This window comes from Phyllobates terribilis, unplaced genomic scaffold (assembly GCF_046119375.1).
Source record: "Phyllobates terribilis strain yellow unplaced genomic scaffold, ASM4611937v1 Scaffold_1__5_contigs__length_1240528914, whole genome shotgun sequence".
NCBI lineage: Eukaryota > Metazoa > Chordata > Amphibia > Anura > Dendrobatidae > Phyllobates > Phyllobates terribilis.
The window spans coordinates 17,094,207-17,119,235 of NW_027362761.1; the positions used below are offsets into that span (position 1 = coordinate 17,094,207).

General features: G+C 43.6%; 1 protein-coding gene across 2 annotated transcripts in view; it reads left to right on the plus strand.

Moving 5' to 3' along the window:
• Positions 1–14,743, plus strand: part of TMEM38A (transmembrane protein 38A) — a 58,945-nt gene extending 44,202 nt beyond the window's left edge. For both annotated transcript variants that reach the window (XM_073651291.1, XM_073651282.1), the window contains exons 4-6: positions 5,921–6,008; positions 8,231–8,348; positions 13,818–14,743. In XM_073651291.1, the coding sequence (XP_073507392.1) occupies positions 5,921–6,008; positions 8,231–8,348; positions 13,818–14,039 (428 nt within the window). In that variant the 3' untranslated portion in view covers positions 14,040–14,743. The remainder of the gene's footprint in view (positions 1–5,920; positions 6,009–8,230; positions 8,349–13,817) is intronic.
• The last annotated feature ends 10,286 nt before the right edge of the window (positions 14,744–25,029 follow it).

A 25,029-nucleotide genomic window follows, 5' to 3' on the forward strand; every position in this document is an offset into this window, starting at 1 on the left:
ACGCTGGTGAGCTGTCAAACAGGCAGGCTCCCCAGCGATCAGGGGAGCAGCGACATCGTGGAAAGAATCTTTCCACGATGTCCTGCTCCTGGTTACCAGCCTGCCGAAGCAGGAGCAGGCTGGTAACCATGATAAACAGCGGGTTACTAGGGGCACACGCGCACCTAGTAACCCGCTGTTTATCATGGTTACCACTCTGCTAAGGTGAGCTGGAGGTTACCGCTCACTTTAGCAGGCTCATAACCGTGATAAACAGCAGGTTACTAAGTGCGCGTGCGCCCCTAGTAACCCGATGTTTATCATGGTTACCAGCCTGATCCCTGATCCCGCTTGTCACACACAGTGATCTGTGCTGACCAGTGGGAGGGCAAAGACCAAAAAATGGTCCAGGACATTTTGCAGCGATCAGCAACCTCACAGCAGGGGCCTGATCGCTGCAAAGTGTCACACATAGCGACATCGCTGGTGAGGTCACTGTTGCGTCACCAAAACCGTGACACAGCAGCGATCTCGCTAGCGATCTCGCTATGTGAGACGGGGGCTTAAGTATGGAGAACAGAAAGAGGAGACGAACTATATGAAGTCTTGAGAAACAAAATTGTTGAAAAATATAAATAATCTCAAGGTTACAATTCCATCTCCAGAGATCTTGATGTTCCTTTGTCCTTGGTGCTGAACAACATCAAGAAGATTGCAATCTGTAGCTAATCTCCCTGAACGTGGACGGCAGAGAAAAAAAATTATGAAAGGTTGCAACGCAGGATAGTCCAGATGGTAGATAAGCAGCCCCAATCAAGTTCCAAAGAAATTCAAGCTGTCTTGCAGGCTCAGGGTACATCAGTGTCAGCGCAAACTATCCGTTGACATTTGAATGAAATGAAGCACTATGGCAGGAGACCCAGGAGGACCCCACTGCTTCTTCAATGCAGGAGAGTCTACCTGTTTTGTGTGATACAATGAAATGTAAATATATATATATAATTTCAAATAACTGATAATAAGAATCTCAGAGTGTTTTAATATACTGTATCTTCATAGAAAAGTAGGAACACAATACATTTTTTTCTAGACAAAGAACTGCAGACTGTGTGTTGTCTAGCCTTTAGACTGTGACATCATAGATATGATTCTATGATCACATCCAATGATTGTCAGTGGGTTTACGTTGTTTCCTGCACCCTAGCACGACCACCACACAGCAGATTTTGGATTTTTGGTCGCAAGTCAAAAGTCGCATGTGACTTTGCCACTATAGACACCAATGCAAGTTCCTTGAAACCACGACTTGCCTGCATACTGTATACAAGTTCTACAATTTGTACAGCCTAAGCGCAGCTCTAAAATACTTGCGTGACAGCAAATAGAAGACACGTTACACAAATGTTTTTGGTCAAATGACTTCTCTGAGACTTGCTATTGCAAGACACATGTTGGCATGTAGCCCTAGCATTAGACATTGTCTACTTTCAGCTGTGCTTGGGACAGAAGCAAAATGAATTAGTGCTTCATTCATTTTCTACCTAATCCTGAATGAAAACCTGCTCAGAGAAGGAGTAAAGAGGTGTTTTTCTCTCTCGTTATAGGTACATTTAATTACATTTTCTTAAAACCACCATTATATAAATTTATGAGTAAGCCTTAAACTGTATTTAGTGTCAAGAACATTGCTATTGATGTAATTGTAAAATCTATAAAGTCATCTCATAGTTTTCATAGTGAACATTGAATCATGTCTTCATTATGAAATGAAGGGAACAAAATCTAGCAGTCTAAGATACTCTCCATGACCCCAGGCATCTGGGACGCCCTTGCAGTAAACAGGTAATTACAGTGGATTATCTGATGGATCGCAGACCGAATTTCAGGCACAACTTATAGAATAATGTGGGAGGCAACAGATATATGGCCCTTGCATCCCTATGTCACAGAACTGCAAAATGACTGCTGTGAGTCCCTTTGTTCCCATCCCAGTTATGAACATTAAAAAAAACAATAAACAGCAAAGGTCCTACAGTTATTGCAGGCATATTTCTGGCATCGTGACGAAGTGGTGAACGCATTGACTTATATCACTGGGCGGTCACGACATCAAGTCCCAAATTACAATCTGACAGATCTGTGACAATATATGTACCATGTTTCCTGTCTATAGAAAGCTAAAATCAAAATAGGAAATATAACATTAATATCTCCCTCATGGGCGAAGATATCCTGAAAGTTGGAGATCTCTTAATTTTTGGGACCCTAGCCACATCCTATGATCAGCTCCTATATGAGCTCCCCGAAGAGAGATATGTGGGTGTGGTATTATCCAATAAAAGCGAATTTTGAGTTTTTGTCATTGTCAGTCCTTGAAGACACAGTTCGCTGTGGTGCTATACAGTTTCCCTAAAAGGAGTGCTTCCCTCCATAAAAGATCTGCACTATTTCCGTGACACAGGTTTAGTACTTTTCTTCTGTTATTCCTTTTTATTTTATACTGTATACTGTATACTGTATTATTTTGTCCATTTTGTAACATCTTTGTATATTTTTATAAACACTGCCTACTTTTCGGATTAAATATATAAAATTGAATAGCTTCATTCCTCTTGCTCTATAAACCACACCCCTGAAGCCATACTCTGTCTTTAACGAGTGTTCAATCAGCCTGTATAAACAATTGGTGGTGTCAGCTAGTTCCTTTTCTTATAAGGTAGTTTTGCAGTGACCATACTGGGGTATATATATATATATATATATATATTCCATGTGTTGGAATTGGATGTGTATATACTATAGGTTCACTGTGAGTTCCCCAATAACTGGCCTAGTAGTGAAAACAGCCGTGGCCTCATCCATCACTCGTCAGTCAATTTCATAACTGTCCAGACAACTGGAGGCAGCGGAGTGTTGGTTCCTGTGACAAATTGGTACCAGCTGGAAGATCTGCATGATCTCCCTGTTGTTCTTCCTGACAAACAGGATCAGATAACAACATGTATAATCTTTCCTTAAAGAGGACCTGTCACTTCCTAAAAAAAATGTAGTTAAATACCTTGTAAAAATCTCTGTACTCCTCTGATTTGGATTCTTCTGCTACATTGCAGAGATTTTTTTGCAGCGCAGTATGTGAAATATCGGCTTGTTGTTCAACTGGGTATTTCTTCAAAGTCTTTTCTAAGGGGGGGGCTGTTTCACCCCTCCCTCCTAGAAACTATCACAGCCCAGCAGCGTCTGAGACTGCTAGACCCCTAGAATTGAATACAGTGGGTACCGAAAGTATTCAGACCCCTTTAAATTTTTCACTCTTTGTTTCATTGCAGCCATTTGGTAAATTCTAAAAAGTTCATTTTTTTTCTCATTAAAGTACACTCTGCACCCCATCTTGACACCTGTCTATATAAGATCTCACAGCTCTCAGTGAAATGTCAGACCAAATGAGAATCATGAGCTTAAAGGAACTGCCAAAGGAGCTCAGAGACAGAATTGTGGCAAGGCACAGATCTGGCCAAGGTTATAAAAGAATCTCTGCATTACTCAAGGTTCCCAAGAGCACAGTGGCCTCCATAATCCTTAAATGGAAGAAGTTTAGGACCACCAGAAGTCTTCCTAGACCTGGCCGTCCAGCCAAACTGAGCAATCGTGGGAGAAGAGCCTTGGTGAGAGAGGTAAAGAAGAACCCAAGATCACTGTGGCTGAGCTCCAGAGATGCAGTAGGGAGATGGGAGAAAATTCCAAAAAGTCAACTATCACTGCAGCCCTCCACCATTCGGGCCTTTATGGAAGAGTGGCCCGATGAAAGACTCTCCTCAGTGCAAGACATATCAAAGCCCACATAGAGTTTGCTCAAAAACACATGAAGGACTCCCAGACTATGAGAAATAAGATTCTCTGGTCTGATGAGATGAAGATAGAACTTTTTGGTTATAATTCTAAGCGGTATGTGTGGAGAAAACCAGGCACTGCTCATCACCTGCCCAATAAAATCCCAACAGTGAAACATGGTGGTGGCAGCATCATGCTATGGGAGTGTTTTTCAGCTGCAGGGACAGGATGACTGGTTGCAATTGAAGGAAACATGAATGTGGCCAAGTACAGAGATATCCTGGATGAAAATCTCTTCCAGAGTGCTCTGGACCTCAGACTTGGCCGAAGGTTCACCTTCCAATAAGACAATGACCCTAAGCACACAGCTAAAATAACAAAGGAGTGGCTTCAGAACAACTCTGTGACCATTCTTGACTGGCCCAGCCAGAGCCCTGACCTAAACCCAATTGAGCATCTCTGGAGAGACCTGAAAATGGCTGTCCACCAACCATCCAACCTGACGGAACTGGAGAGGATCTGCAAGGAAGAATGGCAGAGGATCCCCAAATCCAGGTGTGAAAAACTTGTTTCATCATTCCCAAGAAGACTCATGGCTGTACTAGCTCAAAACGGTGCTTCTACTCAATACTGAGCCAAGGGTCTGAATACTTATGACCATGTGATATTTCAGTTTTTCTTTTTTAATAAATTTGCAAAAATTTCTACATTTCTGTTTTTCAGTCAAGATGGGGTGCAGAGGGTACTTTAATGAGAAAAAAATGGACTTTTTAGAATTTACCAAATGGCGGCAATGAAACAGAGTGAAAAATTTAAACGGGTCTGAATACTTTCCGTACCCACTGTATGTCTGTAATGGAGTGACGCAGCATAAAATGAAAAACAGCTTCAAAATCAGGGGAGCTCAGGGATTTTTACAAAGTGTTTAACTCACTTTTTTTAGCAAATGAAAGGTGATCAAATGAAATTTTTTTAAAAAAAGATTTGAGTATTTCCAATAATTTAAATTTATTAATGGATTGTTATTTACATTTACCAAATGTTTATTCTATTATTGTAGGTGAAATTATACTTTTTTTATGTATGTTTTATTAAAGATCATGCATCTTTTACATGTTATAGAAAAATGCATACAGGACATGTGGTTACTTTTGTCTGTTAGGTTATATCTGATATAGCTATGTCTGTTATACCCTTTTTACCACTAGATGTAACTATAGTTAGATATTTTATCCTGAAATTAGTACTTAAAGGGAACCTGCAACAATGTACATGCAGTCATAGTAAAGAGAAGAAGCTGAGAAGAATTATATACTGTAATTTGTTGGAAAAGTCCAGTGGGCGGACCTACTCAGTGACTGACAGCTATCTCTGCATGCACAGCCATATAGGGAAGACTGTCAGTCACTGGATAGGACCGCCCACTGGACTCATGCGCATACAAACACCAGGGATTTCAATGCATAAAATAACATTTTACTGAAATTTTTCCACAAAAATGTCCATCAATCTAATCAGCTCAACCTGCTGTATCTCATCCTACCTGCTGACAAGATACCATTTTCACACATTTTAATGGTCTGAGTCTGAACTGCCAAGTCCAGGCTTACCATGAGTTTGACCCAAACTGACCCAAACTGACCCAAATGTGTGAATCAAGCAGGATGCAGACTACAATTAACATCTGGGTTTTGGCTTCTGTTTGTAATGGAAACAAAATCATCCTATTGGCTCCATCACACGGCATATACCAATAACGTCTAATAGACTCCACATATTTGGTTCAGTTCTTTTGGGTGTCTGGCGTTTTGACACATTGAATAATGCGGCATGTGATGGATCTGCTGCCGGACACTATGACTACAATGTGAACACTGCCGAAGGCATCTGTGTAGTAAGTGTGTTAGATTCAGTTGTATACAGCTCAGATACATATTCGGGGAAGTTGAGGAAACCAAGTGCTCCGTTAACATTGTTACCCACTTCCTACAGAGCTTTTGGCACATGTATAATGGGACATATTTTATTCTTGTTAATATTAGGCTAATTATAGTAGATTACATAATGTGTACGCATGGTCGGTTATGAAGATAACATGTGGGTTTTCTCCTAGGTTCTGGTGTAGCACTGATGTCTAATGTGGAACAGCTCTTACGTGGTGTTTGGAAGCCAGAGACCAATGAAGTTCTGCACATGTCCTTGTGAGTGCACAGCTTAATACAGTTGCATAGATTTTCGTGTTGGCAAAAGCAACATACCATGTGGAACAAAGAAGGGTGCTCACTGATTTTTGGCGTTTTGTGGCTCTACATACCTAAGAGCTCATTTGTGTGAATATTCACCACTTCTATCAGTCAGTCTATGTTGTACATTTTCATTTAAATAATCATTTGGGGAAATTTATTGTAGTCTGTGCGACAGTTTTGCACTTTACTCAAAAAGAAAAGGTTTTTATATTGCTCTGTCCACTTTGCTAAAAAAAAAATAAAAAATGGTGGGCCTTGGTAGTAGGAGACAGAACCTCCTATTACACGACAGATCTTATATGATTCAACCCAGCAACTTGCCTAACTTATCACCTTGCAGAAATGATCACCTATTCATTATACGGCTACGTTCACACAACTGTATTTTCAGTCCGAGTCCTCATATGTATAGCGCTCGGACCAATGTAATCCAATAGGACTGTTCAGAAGACAGTTTTTTCACAAGGACCCAATGTCTGCATGAAAAAAAAATCGCAGCATGCACTAGTCTTCTCTAGTCTAGTCGGATGTGACTCACCCACTCAAGTCTATGGGTGCTCAAAAAAATCAGGTTCCATATGAATCAACTATATAACATCCAATTTTTGAGGATACATTGCAATACTTAACATAGGAAACCATGCCTGATCTTGCAAATTTTATTAACTGTGGATGTATAAAAACAAAAATGCCAAATGGATGGCATATGGATTACAATACAGAAGAAACATCATTCTTTTTTTCTGGGCTCTTTCACACCAGCGTATACATTGATGAGTAATATTATATATTTTTATTGGATACCACTCTGACCAATGTTATTCCATGGAGCAGTGCTGATGCACGATTTTTTTCATCAGAATCTGTCAGATAAGAAAATCGCATCATGCTGCAATTTCACTTTGAAATTGAATGCCACTCACCCAGTCAAGTCTATGGGTGCGTGGAAAACATAGGACTGCACTCGGATGACATCTGAGTCCAGTCCGATTTCCACGGACTCACACAATAGAGAAAATGGAGAAATCTTGTTCTCCAGCTTCTCCTCACAATGTGCTAAGGTTCTCTCATCTGAAAGAATCGGATCACACTAAGCTGACACTCTGAGCAAACGCCGATCAGAGTTTGATCAGAATGTCATTTAAATAATCATCCCGATTCTCTCGCATGATTGTGTGACCTCGGCCTCTGGGTGAAAATCAGACCATATATTTTATATGGTCGTGTGAAGTTAGCCTATAGGTGATAATTATTAAATCAATGTGGGTCCCACCACACATGTGTCCCCTGACTTCCCATGGTTCTAATTGTATGCCTATCTTCATCTGTGCCATTGACTTGAGAATAGAATGAAGGGTGCAAGCACAAGTGTTCTGTGCTGGCAATTGGAGGGGGTCTCAGCAGTGCGACCCACACCAATCTAATAATCATTTCCTATCCAGAGGATAGGTAGTACTTTATGTTAACTGGAGTACCCCTTAAAGTAGCAACGTTATCTGTGGGTTACAAATCTAAAAATACAATAAATATGCAAATATAAAAACATTGCCAAAACTAGACCAAATAAAAGTGAATTCTATATGGGGTTTCAGCATATAAAAAAGTGAATAGGACATGGTAAGACCACGTTCCCAAGTACAAAAACCCTGTGCTTCTTCTGCTGCATTGTTTCTCCTTGTACCACTAGCACTCTGCTCTGTTTATTGCATTTTTTGTTGTGTTTTTGTTAAATGCGTTTCCTTTTTCTACTTGATTCCGCACTTAAAAAGGCATTTGCGCTTTTAGATGAATTTTTTCATGTTCCCTATAAAAGTCTATGAGAAAAAAAGGCAACACAAATAGCACAGCTCTGCAACACTTTTAAAAGCACAGTGGCTGTGAGTTTTTATGACATCACATCCACTTTGCTGAAAAAAAGGAGCATATTTTCCGTTTAAAAAAAAAACGAGGAAAATAAATGCAGTACTTATGCTACGTGTGAACATGGCCTTACCTCATAGTCTTAAAACTTTTAACCCCAACCTGATAACCCATTCAAAGTCATCTATAGGTCACAGACATAAAATCTGAAAATGCTGATCTTCCATATATTTACATAAGCCAGTAGTAATTTTTAGCCATTTTTCTGTATTATTCTATTTTCTTGATCTTTAATATACCTTTTTTGCCCCTTACAGCCCAACCAAGGCCAGTCTGTATGGTGCTATCTTGTTCACTCTGCAACAGTCACACTGGTTACCCATTTCCAAAGCGTACCTCATCTTTTTCTTTACTCTCTTTATGGCTACTTGCAAGGTATGAACCTAGCTTCTAAATGAAAACATAAAATGTATAATTTCTACTTAAAGGGAGTCTGTCAGCAGGTTTTTGCTATGTAATCTCAAGACAGCATGCTGTAGGGGTTAAACACAGATTTCAGTGATGCCTCTCTTATCAAGCTCCATCCTGTTGTTTACTTGCAATGACTGTTTTAGCACCAGGAGCTTATCAATGGTGGGAAATAGAAGTATGTGCCTGGTAGTCTGACTCCGCCCCCTTCTGTGATCAGCTCACTGTCTATAGTGTGGGCGGGGCTAGCTTTCTCAGCTCTGCTGCATTGCTAAATTTAAAAACTCAGTTTGTGTCAGAACGGCTACACCCAGTAATCTAATTGATACATCGTTGGATTCATGGTGTCTTTGTCTACATCATGCTGCTCTGAGAGGAGGTAGCAAAAATCTACTGACAGATTCCCTTTAAACATTTGTTTACTCAAAAAATTGCACTATATGTTATTAATTTAGAATTCCCTCGGGATAATCTTTTTCTTATAGATATTATAGGGGGACTCCCCCACTCTGGAAGCCTTTTTATTTTCTTATTTTATTTTTTTTTGGGGAAGAATTGTCCTGATGAAACAATTTCTCTAAATGGTTAGTCTCCCAATGTATCATGTATCCAAGTGGTTGGACCCCAAGTAATCCCAAGATGGGAGTTTTAGAACCCTGAGTATGAGATGAGCTCATACGTGGGCTCCGCTTCATTTATTGGCTGCGGGACTACCCTCAGCTACTCCCATACCCAATAAATGGAGAGGAGGCCGCACATGTGCTCCTCTGCTCCACTGAGCATGAGGCTGCAAAGCCCTGTTCTCATGATTCTGATGCCTTACTTGGGATCACTGGGGATCGGCAAGGTATCTTATCTTATTGATAGAGGATAACTTGTCTTTTTGGGGGGAATAATTTGTTTAAAGTTGTTACAAGTAAAAATATAATTTTATTGATGTTGTAGTGTTATTAAAAAATTTTCATCAACTTGAAGTTGCTTAAACATTTTGCAACTTTTGGCATTTTTACACCTGTTCCAGCCAAAAAGTGGGTGGAGCTTGGATGGGGTATGGCTAAGGGCACCCAGCAAATTCATCATAATTTACACTATAAACACGGCTTATTTTACCACACAAATATGCACCAAATTCATTACAGAGGTGCACGGCTCTTAATAAATTTGCCCCATCTTGTGCCAGCGCTTGCTTTATTACAACTGACATACAAAAGTCTTAATGAATCAGGGGCTTTAGTGCTACACTAAGTATCACTAGGACTCTGGTTCTTCTATGTAGTATTACAAAAATATCAGTTATCTTTAAAGAGAGCCTGTCCGGAATAATGTCTGCCTATAACTAAAGGTATGGCTGCATAGGTGCTCTCATGCTGAGTATGGATACATGTGATGTATAAATCAGCCTAGTCATTGCTAAGAAATCCAGCATTGAAGTTCTGTGCAAAAGAGATGCAAGTGCACAGGTGACAAAGCACTTGCAGCTCTCCGGCCCTCACTCCTTATTCGCTGCCCGGTGCTCGACTTCCGACTCACTCTGGTTATTGTGGGAGATCTTGGTGAGGACAGCAGAATACAGAGGCTGGATAAACACTCTGGGTGAGGAATAAGGAGCTGGAAATGATTTGTCATACCCTAATGCGCTTGAACTCATTTTCACATTACTTCAATGCCAGCTTTCTCAGCAAGGTGGATTTGTACATCACAGCTATCCATTAAGGGCTCACGCACACGAGTGTATAACACGGCCGAGTGCTATCCAATGTTTTATTGTAGAACACTCAGCCCTATGTTATTCTATGGGGCAGTGCTGATCACCGATTCAGCATGAGAAAACAATTACAGCAATCTGCAGGTGCACCAGATCACACACACCCGTACAAGTCTATAAGTGTGTGCTCGCATTCAGCCAGTGCTGGCGCCACCCACGCATTTGAATTCTGCTCCCGGAACGTGCTGTAAGTGTGGGGCGCTTGCGCGATATGACCTGGCCAGCCAGCAAAGCTTGCAGTGCTGGGAGTCGCGCATGCGCTGTGACGAGCAGCCCTGACTGATGCGATGATCACACCCCTATGACTGAACGAGCAGGTAGGATATAAGTACATAGAGTGCTGTATACTCATTATATTAGCGCCAATTTTAATTAAAAGCATGTTAGTGAAGCACATTGCATCACTAACAACGCAATGGGGGCAGTTTATATTCCCTTTAAGTAGAAATTTCTCCTGACAGGTTGCCTTTAAAGTTGTGGCTTCACAGCTGTATGTGTCATATGACAGCAATGGTCAAACAAGTTGCATGCCCAAAAATACGCGTGCAACTTTTGTCACAGTATTATTTTCTAGCTGCAATTTTGCTATTAAAATGACCAAATCGCAGACAACTTGAATGTAAGTCGCAATCACGTTACTTGCATTGTAGTCAATGGCAAATACACATTATATATGAAGCCACAGTGCTACACCACGATTTCAGTGTCACGTGACACTTGTCATTGTGTAGCCCTGGCCTTATGAGAGTTGTGCTACCTTTTTATATTCATAGCTCTTATGTATACCTATGTCTTCATGGACACAGACAACAAACAATCCCTAGATAGTCTGTTTATGTAGTCATATACTTTTTTCAGTCTTTCCACTACATCCTAATAAGTAGATCAACAAGAAATGGGGTACAAATAGAAGGGTTGTATTACCTTGATCTGTCTACAAAGGGTTTGTTTTAGTCTATGGGGCTGTTCATGTGTCTGTTTGTTTGTCAGACCAAGGCCCTGAATCGTCAAGACTGGTGTTCTGTATACCACTCCTGATGAAGAATGTGCTGGAGTAATATGCATTAAATTCATTAAGAGGCGTGCACTTCTTAAAGGGGTTCTCCAAAAATCCAACTTAGTCACATGTCAGGATGTGCTGCAGTTTGAAGAAATACAGCTCTTAAGACCTATGTCTCAACTGACAGGAGCAGGATCATAAACACACAAACCTCCTTAGCTGAACACAAAGAATTTTTTTCTCCAGCCTCAGCCCTGAAGTGGTTAAAAGAAGTAACATAAGATGAAACATGGACACAGCAATATCATTTTGACATTACATGTGTTAGGCGTCGGTCTGGTTCTGGATTATAAATGGGTCCAGGACCTTCTGTGGTCTCCCATTTCAGTCCAGCCAGGGCTGATGCTGCTCAGCATCATCATCAGCCCCAACGCCTAGCTGGTCCACAAGACATACAGATTGTCTCCCATGTATTGGCACCTAGCAAGGTTAAGCATAGGTTGCAGAGGGAGACAGGGTGCTTGGAGTTTAAGTCCAGGATTCGCGGTACTGAGCATGCCCGTGACCTCGCGGATCGTGATTGGTGGTTTGGCACCCACCTGACCTGGTGACCTGGCACCGCCTGATTGGTCCACGGGTAACGTCACCAATGGCGCGTCGGTGGGCAGGGCTTAGTGTTTAAAAGGCCCGCCCACAAACATGGCGGCGCGCTCGGATCATTGAGCATGATGCTGTTGTGTGGACGACTGTGCTCCACGTGTAGTTTCCTCAGGCAGGTCTAGTGAAAGTAGGCAGGCTAGTGAAAGTAGGCAGGTAGCTTCGCCTTGCAGTCTGGCTCTGTCAGAGGGGGTCGCCTTACACCCTGAGCAGCCTGCAGACGTCCTACTTCCTGTACACACCTGTGGACCACGTGGAGAAATACTCCTCTGTCCGGTAGCACGCCGGCAGAGGGCACGTACCCGTCGGCGTAAGTTACACACGCATCTTAGCGCCAACTCCTACTGCGTAGCGCCTGTATCGAAGACAGGGCTACTGCTTTTCCCTCGGTCGCACGTCTCCCTGCGGTTCTTGGAGATTGTGTGAACCGCTGTAATCCGCTCCGTGTGCTTTAACACGGAGTGGTTTATCAGTTAAGTAGGTGCTATCCCGGACTCTCTTCTCCCGTGCAGTTATCGGTGATAGAGCGAACCGCTATACCCGTTCCTGTGTGCAGAAACACGGAAGGGTTTAACATTTAAGTTTGTCGCTTTCCTTTCCAACCGGAAAGTGTTCGGCAGCAGTCCACCTGGCTGCATTGCGGACCCCGGGGTCGGTTGCGTTCCATTTATTAAAGTTGTTTGCAACCGCCCTCCTAACAACGTGCATTATGTTCATTTTATGGGATGCCTTTCTGGTGCTTTTTCAGGCGGATTATGTGAAAAAGATGTTTCGTGCACATACCCAGACTAAGGCTGAGTGCCCACGTAGCGTTTTTCAAGCGTTTATGCTGCGGAATTTCCGCAGCATAGACGCTTGTGAAACGCTAGGTAATCCGCACCCCATGGTCCCCAAGGGGATTCCGCATGTTCTATGCACATGCTGCGGATTTTTCCGCAGCGTTTATGCTGCGTACAAAAATCCGCAGCATGTCATTTAATTTTGCGGAAGCGCAGCGGAACTCCCGCCATTGACTTGCATTGAGACGCATAGAAACCGCGACTGTACATTTTTACAAGCGGCTTCTATGCGTCTCTATGTGCGGATGGTACCCAGTTCTGGAGGAGAGGAGACTCTCATCCAGACCTGGGTACCATTGTACCTGTAAAAAAAGAATAAAATAACAAATAAAGTTTATATTCACCTGTCCGGCGGCTTCTCTCTGAATGCTGGCATCGCTTGAGGACCTGCGGTGACGTCACAGTCATGTGACTGCAGGCCCTTCACCGCTCTGTCTCGCGATATGCCGGCAGCCGGGAACCAGCCAGGAAGCAGCGCTGCAGCCACGCCGGGGCCTCGGGGGTGAGTATAGCTTTATTTGTTTTAATTTTTACGGTTCACACTGTATAAATCCATGCTATTTGCATGGATTTATACAGTGTGACCTAGTTGTCAAGCACTTTCCAAGTGATGCTATCACATGGAAAGCGCTTGTCAATCTGCATGCGGAAACGCATGTGAATCCGCATGTGGATCTGCATGTATTCTGCAGGGAGATGCAGAAATGCTGCAGAAATTTTCTGCTTCATTTCTGCATCGTGGGCACATAGCCTTAGACAGTAACTAGATTTTCAGTTTTTGCCAAATGATTCACTTTCATTAAGAGGGACAAGCCACAGAACGCAATTTACCTGAGTTGTGGTAATAAAAATAATTTTATTTACATAGCGCCAACATATTCCGCAGCACTTTACAGCTTTACAAGTAAGAAACCCAATGACTAACAGATATGCATTATGGATCTGTATCATATTTTCCATGGTAGTTTTGGGAAAATAAATGCTGGTAACTGCTTATTTTTATAAATTATGGAATAATGTATTCATGCTTTGTGTTATTTTTACAGCATAAGTAATATTTTATGGATCTTTAATATTTGATGCATTGATATTAGGGGTTCAGCTGACACAGTTATAATTATTAGTTTAATATATTCAGTACCATTGTATGTTTCCTCCTCCCCCCTCCTATGCAGATCTACATGACAGCCACCCATTCTCATGGATCACCCTTTGCTCTTCTGGAGAACTGCATCTGCTCTGTCCTTTTTGGCTCTGCAAATGGTGACAATAATGGCCATGAAGATCACCACCATCACCACCATCATGATGACCATGAAGTGTCCCATGCAAGTGCAAAATCCAAAGAGGAGCTAAACGAGGGTACTCGCAAGAGAAAAGTGAAAAAGGCCGAATGAAAGTAGAAAGGGTCTTAAATGGGTCTCTAAGACTAACAATCCATGTGGTGTAAAACAAAGTCTTTTATTTGGGATTTTTTTTAGTGTAATGGGAATGGGCATCCTGCAATATGGATACTGGATTTTTGCCTGAAATTACAATAATCTATTAACATTGTATTTAATGCACCGGTCGAATCATAAAGGAACATTTTATTTGCATATAATCCTTTATGTATCAGTTTAGCCACCTCACAGTATGGGGATCAGAGAAGCTGAATACTACAGAAAGGATCCTCTAAATGGTTGGTAGTCAGAGGGTTTAGCAATACCCATCAATCCACAATTCAGATATGGCGTCAAATTTAATATGCAGATCCTTACTAATTTTTTTTAAAAAGCCATTGAAACGCTTTCAGTATTCGCTCTCACATCCTTTTTATATTTTTTGCTTTCAAAAATTCTATTTTGTGAAGAAAAAAAAAAGAATTTACTATATTTATTATTAAAATATACTGAATTAATGTCAGAATATTTTTAAATGTGGATTTTTAACATGACATGTTCTCATAAATCTGAATTTGTACACAGTTTCATAGCTCTAACGAAGTCTTCGCAAGTGAAGACATTTTCATACCTTTTGGCCTTGTAAGTTAATTTTAGAAATGTTTGTAAATGTCCAGTATTTACCAACTCAAAATGATTAAAAAAATTTAAAGACCGAATATTGATTGAGTTCTGATTAAAACCATGCAATACATATATCTTTATATGGGAGGACAAAAACCTAAAGGTAGGAATGAAAATCATTCTATCATCAGAGAACCGTGTAAGAGTTCGCTCACACTGCCGTACATTCTCTCATGTGAGAAAATTGGGCCAATTATGCTAATAACACTCGGCTCAAACTCTGTCAGAGTGTGAGCCGAGTGTCCTCTGAGTGTGTTCCAATTCTCTTGCATGAGAAAATCGTAGCGCAGGTGTGGAGAAGATGGAGAATCTAATTTCTCCATCTTCTCCATTTTCTGTTGCCGCGGTACTTGTGTCACGCCAGGTGTGGGAAAGACTTACTGCAACACAGAGGGAAGAGGGAAAGGGAGCCCAGACACTAGGGAAAGGGGGAAGTGGAAACCTCCTAGACTGGTCTAGTGTCACCCTGTCTCAACTACCGTACCTATATTGCCTCTTCAGCAATCGCTGCACGCGTGCCTCACCCTGTCTTTCCCTGGCGTATGGCTAAGGCTAGGGATGGGAGGAGATGAACACTAGTCGATCTCCACGAAATTCTATAGACAACAAGAGTGGACAAACAGGGGGAAATTGCTTAGCTTTAGACGACTCCAGACAAATGCGCACACGTCCTCAAGCTCTAGAGAGGACAAAGTACTGCTAAGTACTTGCTAAGCCTTCATAAGTAGAAATGAATATAGTCGGCACCTACCTCTCAGACACACCAGGTATATATGCACCCAGGCCACGGAGCTAATTACCAGAGGGAGGTAGCAGCTAGATCCTAGAGACAGCCTCTCATCTAAGAAGATGTCTGTAATGCCAAATGTAGAGATCTCCTGCAACCAACTGCAGGGTGACTGTCTGTCACCTCTGATACACACGTGACAGTACCCCCCTCTACGAGTGGCCTCCGGACACTCAGGACCGGGTTTCTCAGGAAAAGAGGTGTGGAATGAGCAAACTAATCTGGGAGCGTTCACCTCTGACGCTGAAACCCACATCCTCTCCTCTGGACTATAGCCTTTCCAGTGCACCAAGTATTGTAGCGAATGACATTGGAGACGAGAATCTACAATCCTCAAAATCTGGAACTCCAGATTACCATCAACCATTACTGGGGGCGGTGGTAGAGGTGAGGGCTCAAGAGGTTCCACATACTTTTTGAGTAAGGACCTGTGAACCACATTGTGTACCTTAAGGGCCTGAGGAAGTTCAAGACGAAACGTTGCTGGGTTAATGACGGCGGCTATTTTATCGGGACCAATAAACCTAGGTCCCAGCTTCCAAGAAGGAACTTTCAATCTTATATTCCTGGTAGACAACCACACAAAGTCATTCACATTCAGGTCTGGACCTGGCAAGCGTTTTGTTTCAGCCATACGTTTATACTTGTCTCCCGTAATCTTTAAATTACTCAGAATATCCTGCCATACCGAGGAGAGCGACGAAGCAAACCATTCCCCCCTCAGGAACTCCCGAAGCTCCTCCTCCACTAAAGGTACCAAACTGTGGGTGATAACCGTATGCACCGAAGAAAGGTGACCGGCCAGTGGATTCTTCCCGATGATCATTAATGGCAAATTCTGCCAGCGGTAAGTAGGATGCCCAATCCTCCTGATTTTCGGAGACGAAACACCTGAGGTAGGTCTCCAAGTTCTGATTGACACGCTCGGTCTTGTTACGCACACACCCAGACTGACTGGCGTGAGCGTGGTTAGTGATCCCACTGGACCATGAACCGAGGAGTGCCTGGAGGGGCGTGACTAAGTATCAACTCGGTCCGACCAAGGTCGCACGGCAGCTCAGTCGACTCCGTGAACCAGGGAGGAACCGAGCAGGGGGACCAAGTGCTACTCCAGGTCAGACCCCGGTCACAGCTGTTGACCCACACCGGGGAATGCAGGAACAGGCAGGTTAGGCTGGCATACAGACAGGTGGGTACTGGCAGGCATGGCTGGTATGCAGACAGGTGAGTACTGGCCGGCACGGCTGGTGTGCAGACAGGTGGGTACTGGCAGGTAGGAACGCAGGCATGATAGGGACCTGCACAGACTGGGATACAGGAACAGAGCCGCAGGTGCGGTAGACAAGCAGAGCAGAGCAAAACCCGCAGGTGCGGTACACAAGCAGAGCAGAGCAAAACCCGCAGGTGCGGTAGACAAGCAGAGCAGAGCAAAACCCGCAGGTGGGGTAGACAAGCAGAGCAGAGCAAAACCCGCAGGTGCGGTAGATAAGCAGAGCAGAGCAAAACCCGCAGGTGCGGTAGACAAGCAGAGCAAAACCCGCAGGTGCGGTAGACAAGCAGAGCAGAGCAAAACCCGCAGGTGCGGTAGACGAGCAGAGCAAAACCCGCAGGTGCGGTAGACAAGCAGAGCAGAGCAAAACCTGCAAGTGCAGTAGACAAGCAGAGCAGAGCAAATACACACAAGGTACTTACAATGAAGTAGCGAGTGGACACTAAACTCACAAACAGAAGTACAGAGACAATGAGTTGGAGTTAGGTGCAGGTTCAGACACTGCAGGAAAAGGGAAGATATGGACATAGAGACAAATAAGTAACGGGCTAGGACACTGCTCAGACAGGAACTGAACCAGGAACAAGATACAGGAACGAGCCTGGGAACTCAGCCCCCAGGGTGGCGGAAACAGACTACAAGTCACAGGTACAGGTAACGGGCCTGGGTATACAGCCCCCAGGGTGGCGGAACAGACTAGAAGTCACAGATACAGGTAACAGGCATGGCTATACAGCCCCAAGGGTGGCGGAAACAGACAAGACACAGGATAGGATCTGGCAACTCAGTTGCACAGAACACACTGAAATAAAGTGTTGCTCAGGCACCTCCTACTGGGTGGAGGGGGTTTAAGTATCCAGTGACTCACAACAATAGGCTGGGGACTCATTAGGAGTGCGCACACAGTAACTATAAGAATCAGGCAGTAACCGCGCCGCCACCCTAAGCAATCAGACAAGAGACATGCACACAGCAGGTACTGGAGCAAAGTGTGCAGCCTGGACTGATAGGTAAGATGGCGGTCTTGCATGGTGGGAGGTGGTAAGCCATGCCAGTGTGGCACCCTGCTACTACAGGTACCACAGGACCCAAAAGGGTGCATGGATGGACTTCACCACAAGAGGCCCTCACTACAAACAGACACCTCCACCCTTCCACCTCAGACCACCAGAGGGAGCCCTGTTAGGGATATATAAACAGGAGGGTGGAGTTAGTTAGTCAGTCAGTGAGTAGTTAGTCAGTTGTTCAGTCAGAGAGCAGTCTGAGAGCAGCACGTCTGCTGCTGTACTGAGGGCCCCGAGTGTGGCCGAGGCAAGGAGAGAGGAGTTAAGGGGGCAGAGGAGCATCTGAAGCTCACCCCAGGACACAAGCCGGACACCGGGTCCGCGCCTACAGGGATCTCTACACCCAGTAAGGACAACCGGCATACCAGGAGGCTTCCAGACCCCTGGTCATCCTGAAGCTACCATCAATTACAGGACTAGGAACCACGAAGGCCCCGGCGTCCAGGGATAGTGGTTGCCAGCGAAAAGTCCTACTACCAAGCAGTCAGGTGAGAGAGCAAAACAACATAGAAGCTAGGCCAAGCTCCAGGCTGGCTAGAAGCTTAGAGAGGGGAAGAAACGGATCAGGAGGCCTTATACCCGCTCACTGGGGAGACTCCTGAAGTGCACCCTTCCTATCAAGTACCCTGGACCCTACCTGCCGTTACTCCAGTAAAGGTACTGAAGTGAATCCCCTGTGTGCGTGTCCGTCATTCCCCCTGACCCGACCGTGCCACCTCTAACCTGCATCCCTTTCATCAATCCTGCCCTGGGGGCCCGCTCCGCCTGTGGGGAGCAGAAACATCCCAGCTGCCATCCCATCACCCCCCGGAGGTCTGCAGCAGCGCTGGTAGCCATTACCAGAAACCACAGGTGGCGTCACGAAACTGTTAACAAAACCCCTTTTAAAGAGTGACCCCAGAGGACGGGCCCAGGAGCCGACTGCTGTGACATCCTACAAAGAAGATAAAGGCCCGGGTACCGAGTCTCCCCCATATACCGCTGGGCGAGTCACCAGCACACCGCCAGGGATGTTACAGGTCTGACCATTTGACTGAGGGTGAAAGGCAGAGGAAAAGGACAGCTGCACCCCCAGTCGAGTACAGAATGCCTTCCAGAACTTGGAAACAAACTGGGTCCCCTGATCTGACACCACATTGGAGGGAACCCCGTGAAGCTTTACAATCTCATTTATGAACATCTGAGCAAGTGTCTTGGCATTTGGAAGTGCAGGCAGTGCGACGATGTGAACCATTTTACTGAATCTATCTACTACCACCAAAACCACCGCTTTGCCTGCAGAAACTGGTAGGTCAGTAATAAAACCCATGGACAAGTGTGTCCATGGCCTACTAGGGATAGGTAGCGGAAGAAGAGTACCAGACGCACGGGTAAACCTTCAAACGCGTGCAAATATTACAAGCAGCTACGTGTTCAATCACATCCCAATGCAACCCCAGCCCCCAAAAATGACTTGAGAGGAGGTCTGCGGTTGCCTTACCACCTGGATGCCCAGCAAGCTCAGAGTTGTTCTTTAATTACTTTGCGGCGCAGATCAAATGGTACAAATAACTTTCCTGAAGGGCAGGAGGCAGGGGCGTCCCCCTGTGCCTTCAACACCTCACCCTCCAGTTCAGGATAAAGTGCCAAAATGACTACCCCTTTCTGTAATATCGGGGCAGGGTTCTCATGGTCACCACCACCAGGGAAGCTCCGGAACAAAGCATCAGCCTTGACATTTTTGACCCCTGGACGAAAAGTGACAACAAAATTGAACCCAGTAAAAAACAGGGACCATCTGGCTTGCCTAGTGTTGTGACGTTTAGCTGACTGGAGATATGACAAGTTCTTATGGTCAGTAATAACAGTAATAGGATGGACAGCCCCTTCCAACCAATGTCGCCATTCCTCGAACGCCAATTTGATCGCCAAAAGTTCCCTATTACCCACGTCATAATTTCTCTCAGGCGAAGATAATTTTTTTAGAAAAGAAGGCGCATGGACGTCATTTACAAGGTGACGAATCCTGAGACAACACAGTCCCAACCCCGACATCCGACGCATCAACCTCCACAATATAGGGTTGAAAAACATCGGTTGACTGAGTATAGGTGCAGTGGCAAAATGATTCTTTAAGGAAGAAAAAGCCTGGATGGAAGCATCCGACCATTTAGAAAAATCAGACCCCTTCTTAGTTATGTCAGGAAGCGGTTTCTCAATAAGAGTAATTTTGGATGAATTTTCGATAAAAATTAGTAAATCCCAGAAAACGTTGAAGAGCCTTCAGGTTCTCGGGACGTTCCCAGTCAAAGACTGCATGGATCTTCTCTGGATCCATCCGAAAACCGAAAGATGACATCAAGTACCCCAAAAACTTCACCTCTTGAACAGCGAAAACACATTTTTCTAGTTTGGCATAAAGTTTATCCCTTAATATCTGGAACACCTGCTTAACATGCCCCGATGAGTCTCAAAATCAGGTGAGTACCCAAAATATTGTCCAGATAGACCACCACAAACCTCCCCACCAAATGATGGAAAATATAATTTATGAAATGCTGGAATACCGCAGGTGCATTGGTCAAACCAAAAGGCATAACCCGACTCTTGAAATGTCCTTCCGGGGTATTGAACGCTTTTTCCATTCATCCCCTTCTCTGATTCTATCCAGGTTGTAGACTCCCCTTAAATTCAACTTGGAGAATACCTTAGCTCCCACAACCTGGCTGAACAAATCTGGAATCAGAGGAAGAGGGTATGGATCACGGATGGTAATTTGATTTAATTCCTGGAAATCTAAACAGGGACCTAGACCGCCATCTTTTTTCTTCAAAATAAAGAACCCTGCCGCCACGGGCGAAGATGAGGGTCTAATATGTCCCTTCTCCAGACTTTCTGCAATGAAATCCTTCATGGCTTGTCTCTCAGGGCCAAAAAGATTATACAGTCTGGACATCGGTAGTTTAGCTTTGGGGGGGTCAGGTTAATAGGACAGTCATAAGCACGATAAGGAGGCAAATCCTGACACCCCCCTCTCAGAAAAAACGTCCTCAAAACCAGACAGAAAAGCAGTTAAAATTTGCGTATAGACAGTAGCAAGGGAAATTTCTAAACAGTTCTCATGGCAGTAATCTCCCCGGTTTGCCAATCCACCACCGGATTATGTTTAACAAGCTAAGGTATACCCAAGACAATCAATCAGTGTGGGAAGATTGTCCAGAACATAGCAATGAATTATTTCACAATGAACTGACCCCACCCTCAGTTTTACATTATGTACAATCTGAGTAAATGCTTTCTGTGCAAGTGGCGCCGAGTCAATGGCAAAGATGAAAATAGGTTCAGCTAAAGCACAGCAAGCAAGACCATGAGTTTTCACAAACTCCGCATCAACATGCTGACTCCGGCTCCACTGTCAACAAACACAGAAATTTTCTCGGTTTTGCTCTCTAGCACCACCTCAGCTGTCAGGACAAAACGGGAACGGCAGTTGGGCCACAAATGCACCCTCTGTTTATCCAATTCCAGATGACCAAGAGTTAATCGAGTCTCCTTTTGTTTAGGAATTGACGGACAGGTCCCAACAAAATGTCCCTTTTTCCCACAAAAAAACATATGCCTATTTTCTTGTGAATCTCTGGGGAAATGTATGATGTAGAGACACCCCCTAACTGCATGGGTTCCTCCACCTCCCCCACTACTGGTTCACCCCCAGACCGCTCCCCTGGCAGAGGTACACAACCCCGACAAGAAGGCCCCATAGAAGGTGGTCTCACCCGTCTGTCCCGAAGGCGTCTATCAAGACGTATGGCCAAAGACATGGCAGCCTCCAAGGACTGAGGGGTATCATATACAGCCAAGGCATCTTTCAACTGTTCAGTAAGCCCTTCACAAAATTGACTTCTAAGGGCTGAGTCATTCCATTTGGAATCCGTCGCCCATCTACAGAATTCCGAACTGTACGTTTCCACTGACCGATTCCCCTGCTGATGACGACGTAGCCTAGACTCAGCAAGGCGACTCGGTCCGGGTCATCATAGATGAGGGCCAGAGCTCCGAAAAACCTCTCCACAGACTGGAGACAAAACGAGTCCTGCGGTAACGAATACGCCCATGACTGAGGATCTCCCTGCAATAGAGAGATCACAATACCAACCCGTTGCTCCTCATTACCAGAGGAGTAAGGACGAAGTTTGAAATACAGTTTACATGCCTCCTTAAATACAAAAAACTTGTCCCTACCTCCTGAAAACCTGTCCGGGAGGGCAACCTTTGGATTCAGGCTGGACAGGCCTACCTGCTGAGACCCCCACATTGGCAACCTGTAACCGCTGATGATGCTGCTGTACCTCACCGCGGAGGTCCTTCACCTCCAGAGACAGCCTGTGCAGCCGCTATGCAAGCTCTGCAACTGAACCCATACCAAAGGGGAAAGGAAAAAAAAAAGTACACGCCCAAAAACACACAGAAAAAAAAATTATCCGTTTTTTTTCCTTTTCAAAACATGCTCGGCCGGCTATAATGTCACACCAGGTGTGGGAAAGACTCAGGAGAAATTTCACAACAAAATTTGGGGTCAATTTTTTCTGTTACCCTTGCGGAAAAAAAGAATTGGGGTCTAAAGTAACATTTTTGTGAAAAAATTAAATGTTCATTTTTTTCTTCCACATTCCAAAAATTCCTGTGAAGCACTTGAAGGGTTGAGGATATGATATTAGATAAAGGAGGCGCTGGTAGGCTGATCACTAACAGCAGCTGCGAATTAATAGACACAGAACCACTGCGTGTCAGTGGGTAGGTGTAACAAGAGTTTAGGTTATATAATTCACGCTAAGGTAGTGAGGAGGACTCCGATTCGGTTGATGAAAGGGTCAATTTTTATTAAGTTAAAATGTAATTCTAAAATGTTGGATAAAACGTTATCATAAGCATTATCCTGTATAAAGACTATTACTTTTAAACAGAACCTTTAAGATAATGTTTATGATAACGTTTTATCCAACATTTTAGAATTACATTTTAACTTAATAAAAATTGACCCTTTCATCAACCGAATCACTACCGTAGCGCGAATTATATAACCAAAACTCTTGTTACACTTGAAGGGTTAATAAACTTTTTGAATGTGGTTTTGAGCACCTTGAGGGGTGCAGTTTTTATAATGGTGTCCCTTTTGGGTATTTTCTGTCATAAAGGCCCCTCAAAATTACTTCAAATGTAATGTGGTCCCTAAAAAATGTTTTTGTAAATTTTGTTGTAAAAATGAAAAATCGCTGGTCAACTTTTAACCTTTATTTAGTTTCTAACCCAAAAAATGTTTGGTTCCAAAATTGTGCTGATGTAAAGTAGACATGTGGTAAATGTTATTAATTAACTATGTTGTGTGACATCTCTCTGGTTTAAGGGCATGAAAATTAAAATTTTGAAAATAAAATACCAATAATACAAAAATGCACTCACTAACAACAGATTGGAACACCAGAGAGTAAAGAAACGAGAAACCAAATAGGAGAGGATGAGGAAGACAAACTCCCAGCAACAGTCTTTTTAACAAACGCCACTTCCAACAACAAACACCTCCAACACCAGGCATTATGAACTAACACTGACAATCCCTGATTGCCAGAGGACAGTATACTTAGAAGACAGGAGTGGCCAACACTGAACAGCTGAAACCATCAAGGCAGGAAAGCTCCAGGAGCTCTCAGCTTAACAGATTTACCCCCTGCACTGCTAGCAGAAATCTGCACTGTTTTATATGATAGTGAAGTGCTTCTAATCAGTACAGGAGTTCGTAAAATCAGACACCGTGGTCTTCTGGCCCCTCTTTGTTGCGGTAAACCCGTGACAGAGCTTCTGTGTAAAATGTCACTGGTGATCCCTGTATTAACTGTACACTGACACTATATACAGACCTCTTGTGTATAATGTCACTGCTGGGTCATTGAATTACCTGTACACTATACAATGCATACGATATACAGAGCTCCTGTATATAATGGCACCTATGGTAACAATAGTGTTATTAGTATTGTCTTTTTTTATTAATGATCAGTATTCGGTCACTGTGTGGTGGTAATATGTGGTCCGGTCATGGTGTGGTGGTATTTGTCCCTAGTATGTGGTATTATTCAGTCAATATGTGGAGGTAATATCTGGTCTGGTCATGGTGTGGCGGTATTAATCCCCTGTATGTGGTATTATTTAGTCACTATGTGGAGGCAAGATGTAGTCTGGTCATTGTGGGATGTTATTTTACACATATTTGCTGCTGAGGCCAAAGATTAGTTGCAGCAAACAGTCGAGGTGACATATGGACAGGTTGTCATCCTTCCAAATTTGAAAAAAGTTCCTTTGGTACTAATTTTAAAAACTTGTAGAAAATCCTTTAAAACAATCCACCATACTAAGAAGTGACTGACTGTGACTAGGACAATGTGTGCTGGACAGGAGGCAATGAAGTGGGGTAAGGTAAAGCACCTTTACTTTTAGTTACCGTTACTTGTCTTTTGTGGTTGAAAAATGGGCGTGGCTTTCTAAATGGTCACGGTTTCCTAACACAAACAGATAACCCGTTAATAAAAAATTGCATCCCACTTCTGGCTACTGGCACAGAATATTCACATGAGCTGAACCAACAGATGATCCAAAAATCATTGCTTGTCGCACAGCCGTGAGTCAGTGTATTTGTAGGTACAATATTCTCAGATAATAATTAGAATACAGCCGTGTACATGAATATCAATGCATATGTAGGGATGTGGACTGTCTTACCCTGTTCCTGCATGTGTATAGTGTCATGCGGTTTTACATGTAATAGTGATGTACGTCTTATGTAATGTATTATAGTAATGTACGGCATACAAGTCATGCAAAGTGTTAATGTATAATGTGGGTAGTGTATAATACAGGAAAAGCATAGGATTAGCTTAGGATAGCATAAGTACAGCTTATATAGTAAGTGGTTTAGCAACAGCATAGGACATAGGATAATAACAATAGGTTTAGTCTATACGATAGGAAATAGCTAATGATAGAACTAGCCCAGTGGGTGGGAACTAGTGTTGATAAACAGGGGGGCACTTCTTGATAGTGTGTGGTTAGAGAAGTGCAGTGGGCGTTTCAAGTTCAGGTGCGGTGGACTACCAGGGGCAGCATGGGCCAATTGTTCGAGGCAGTGGGAGGCCGTATTGAGTTCCCTGATGGACATTCCTGTAATGT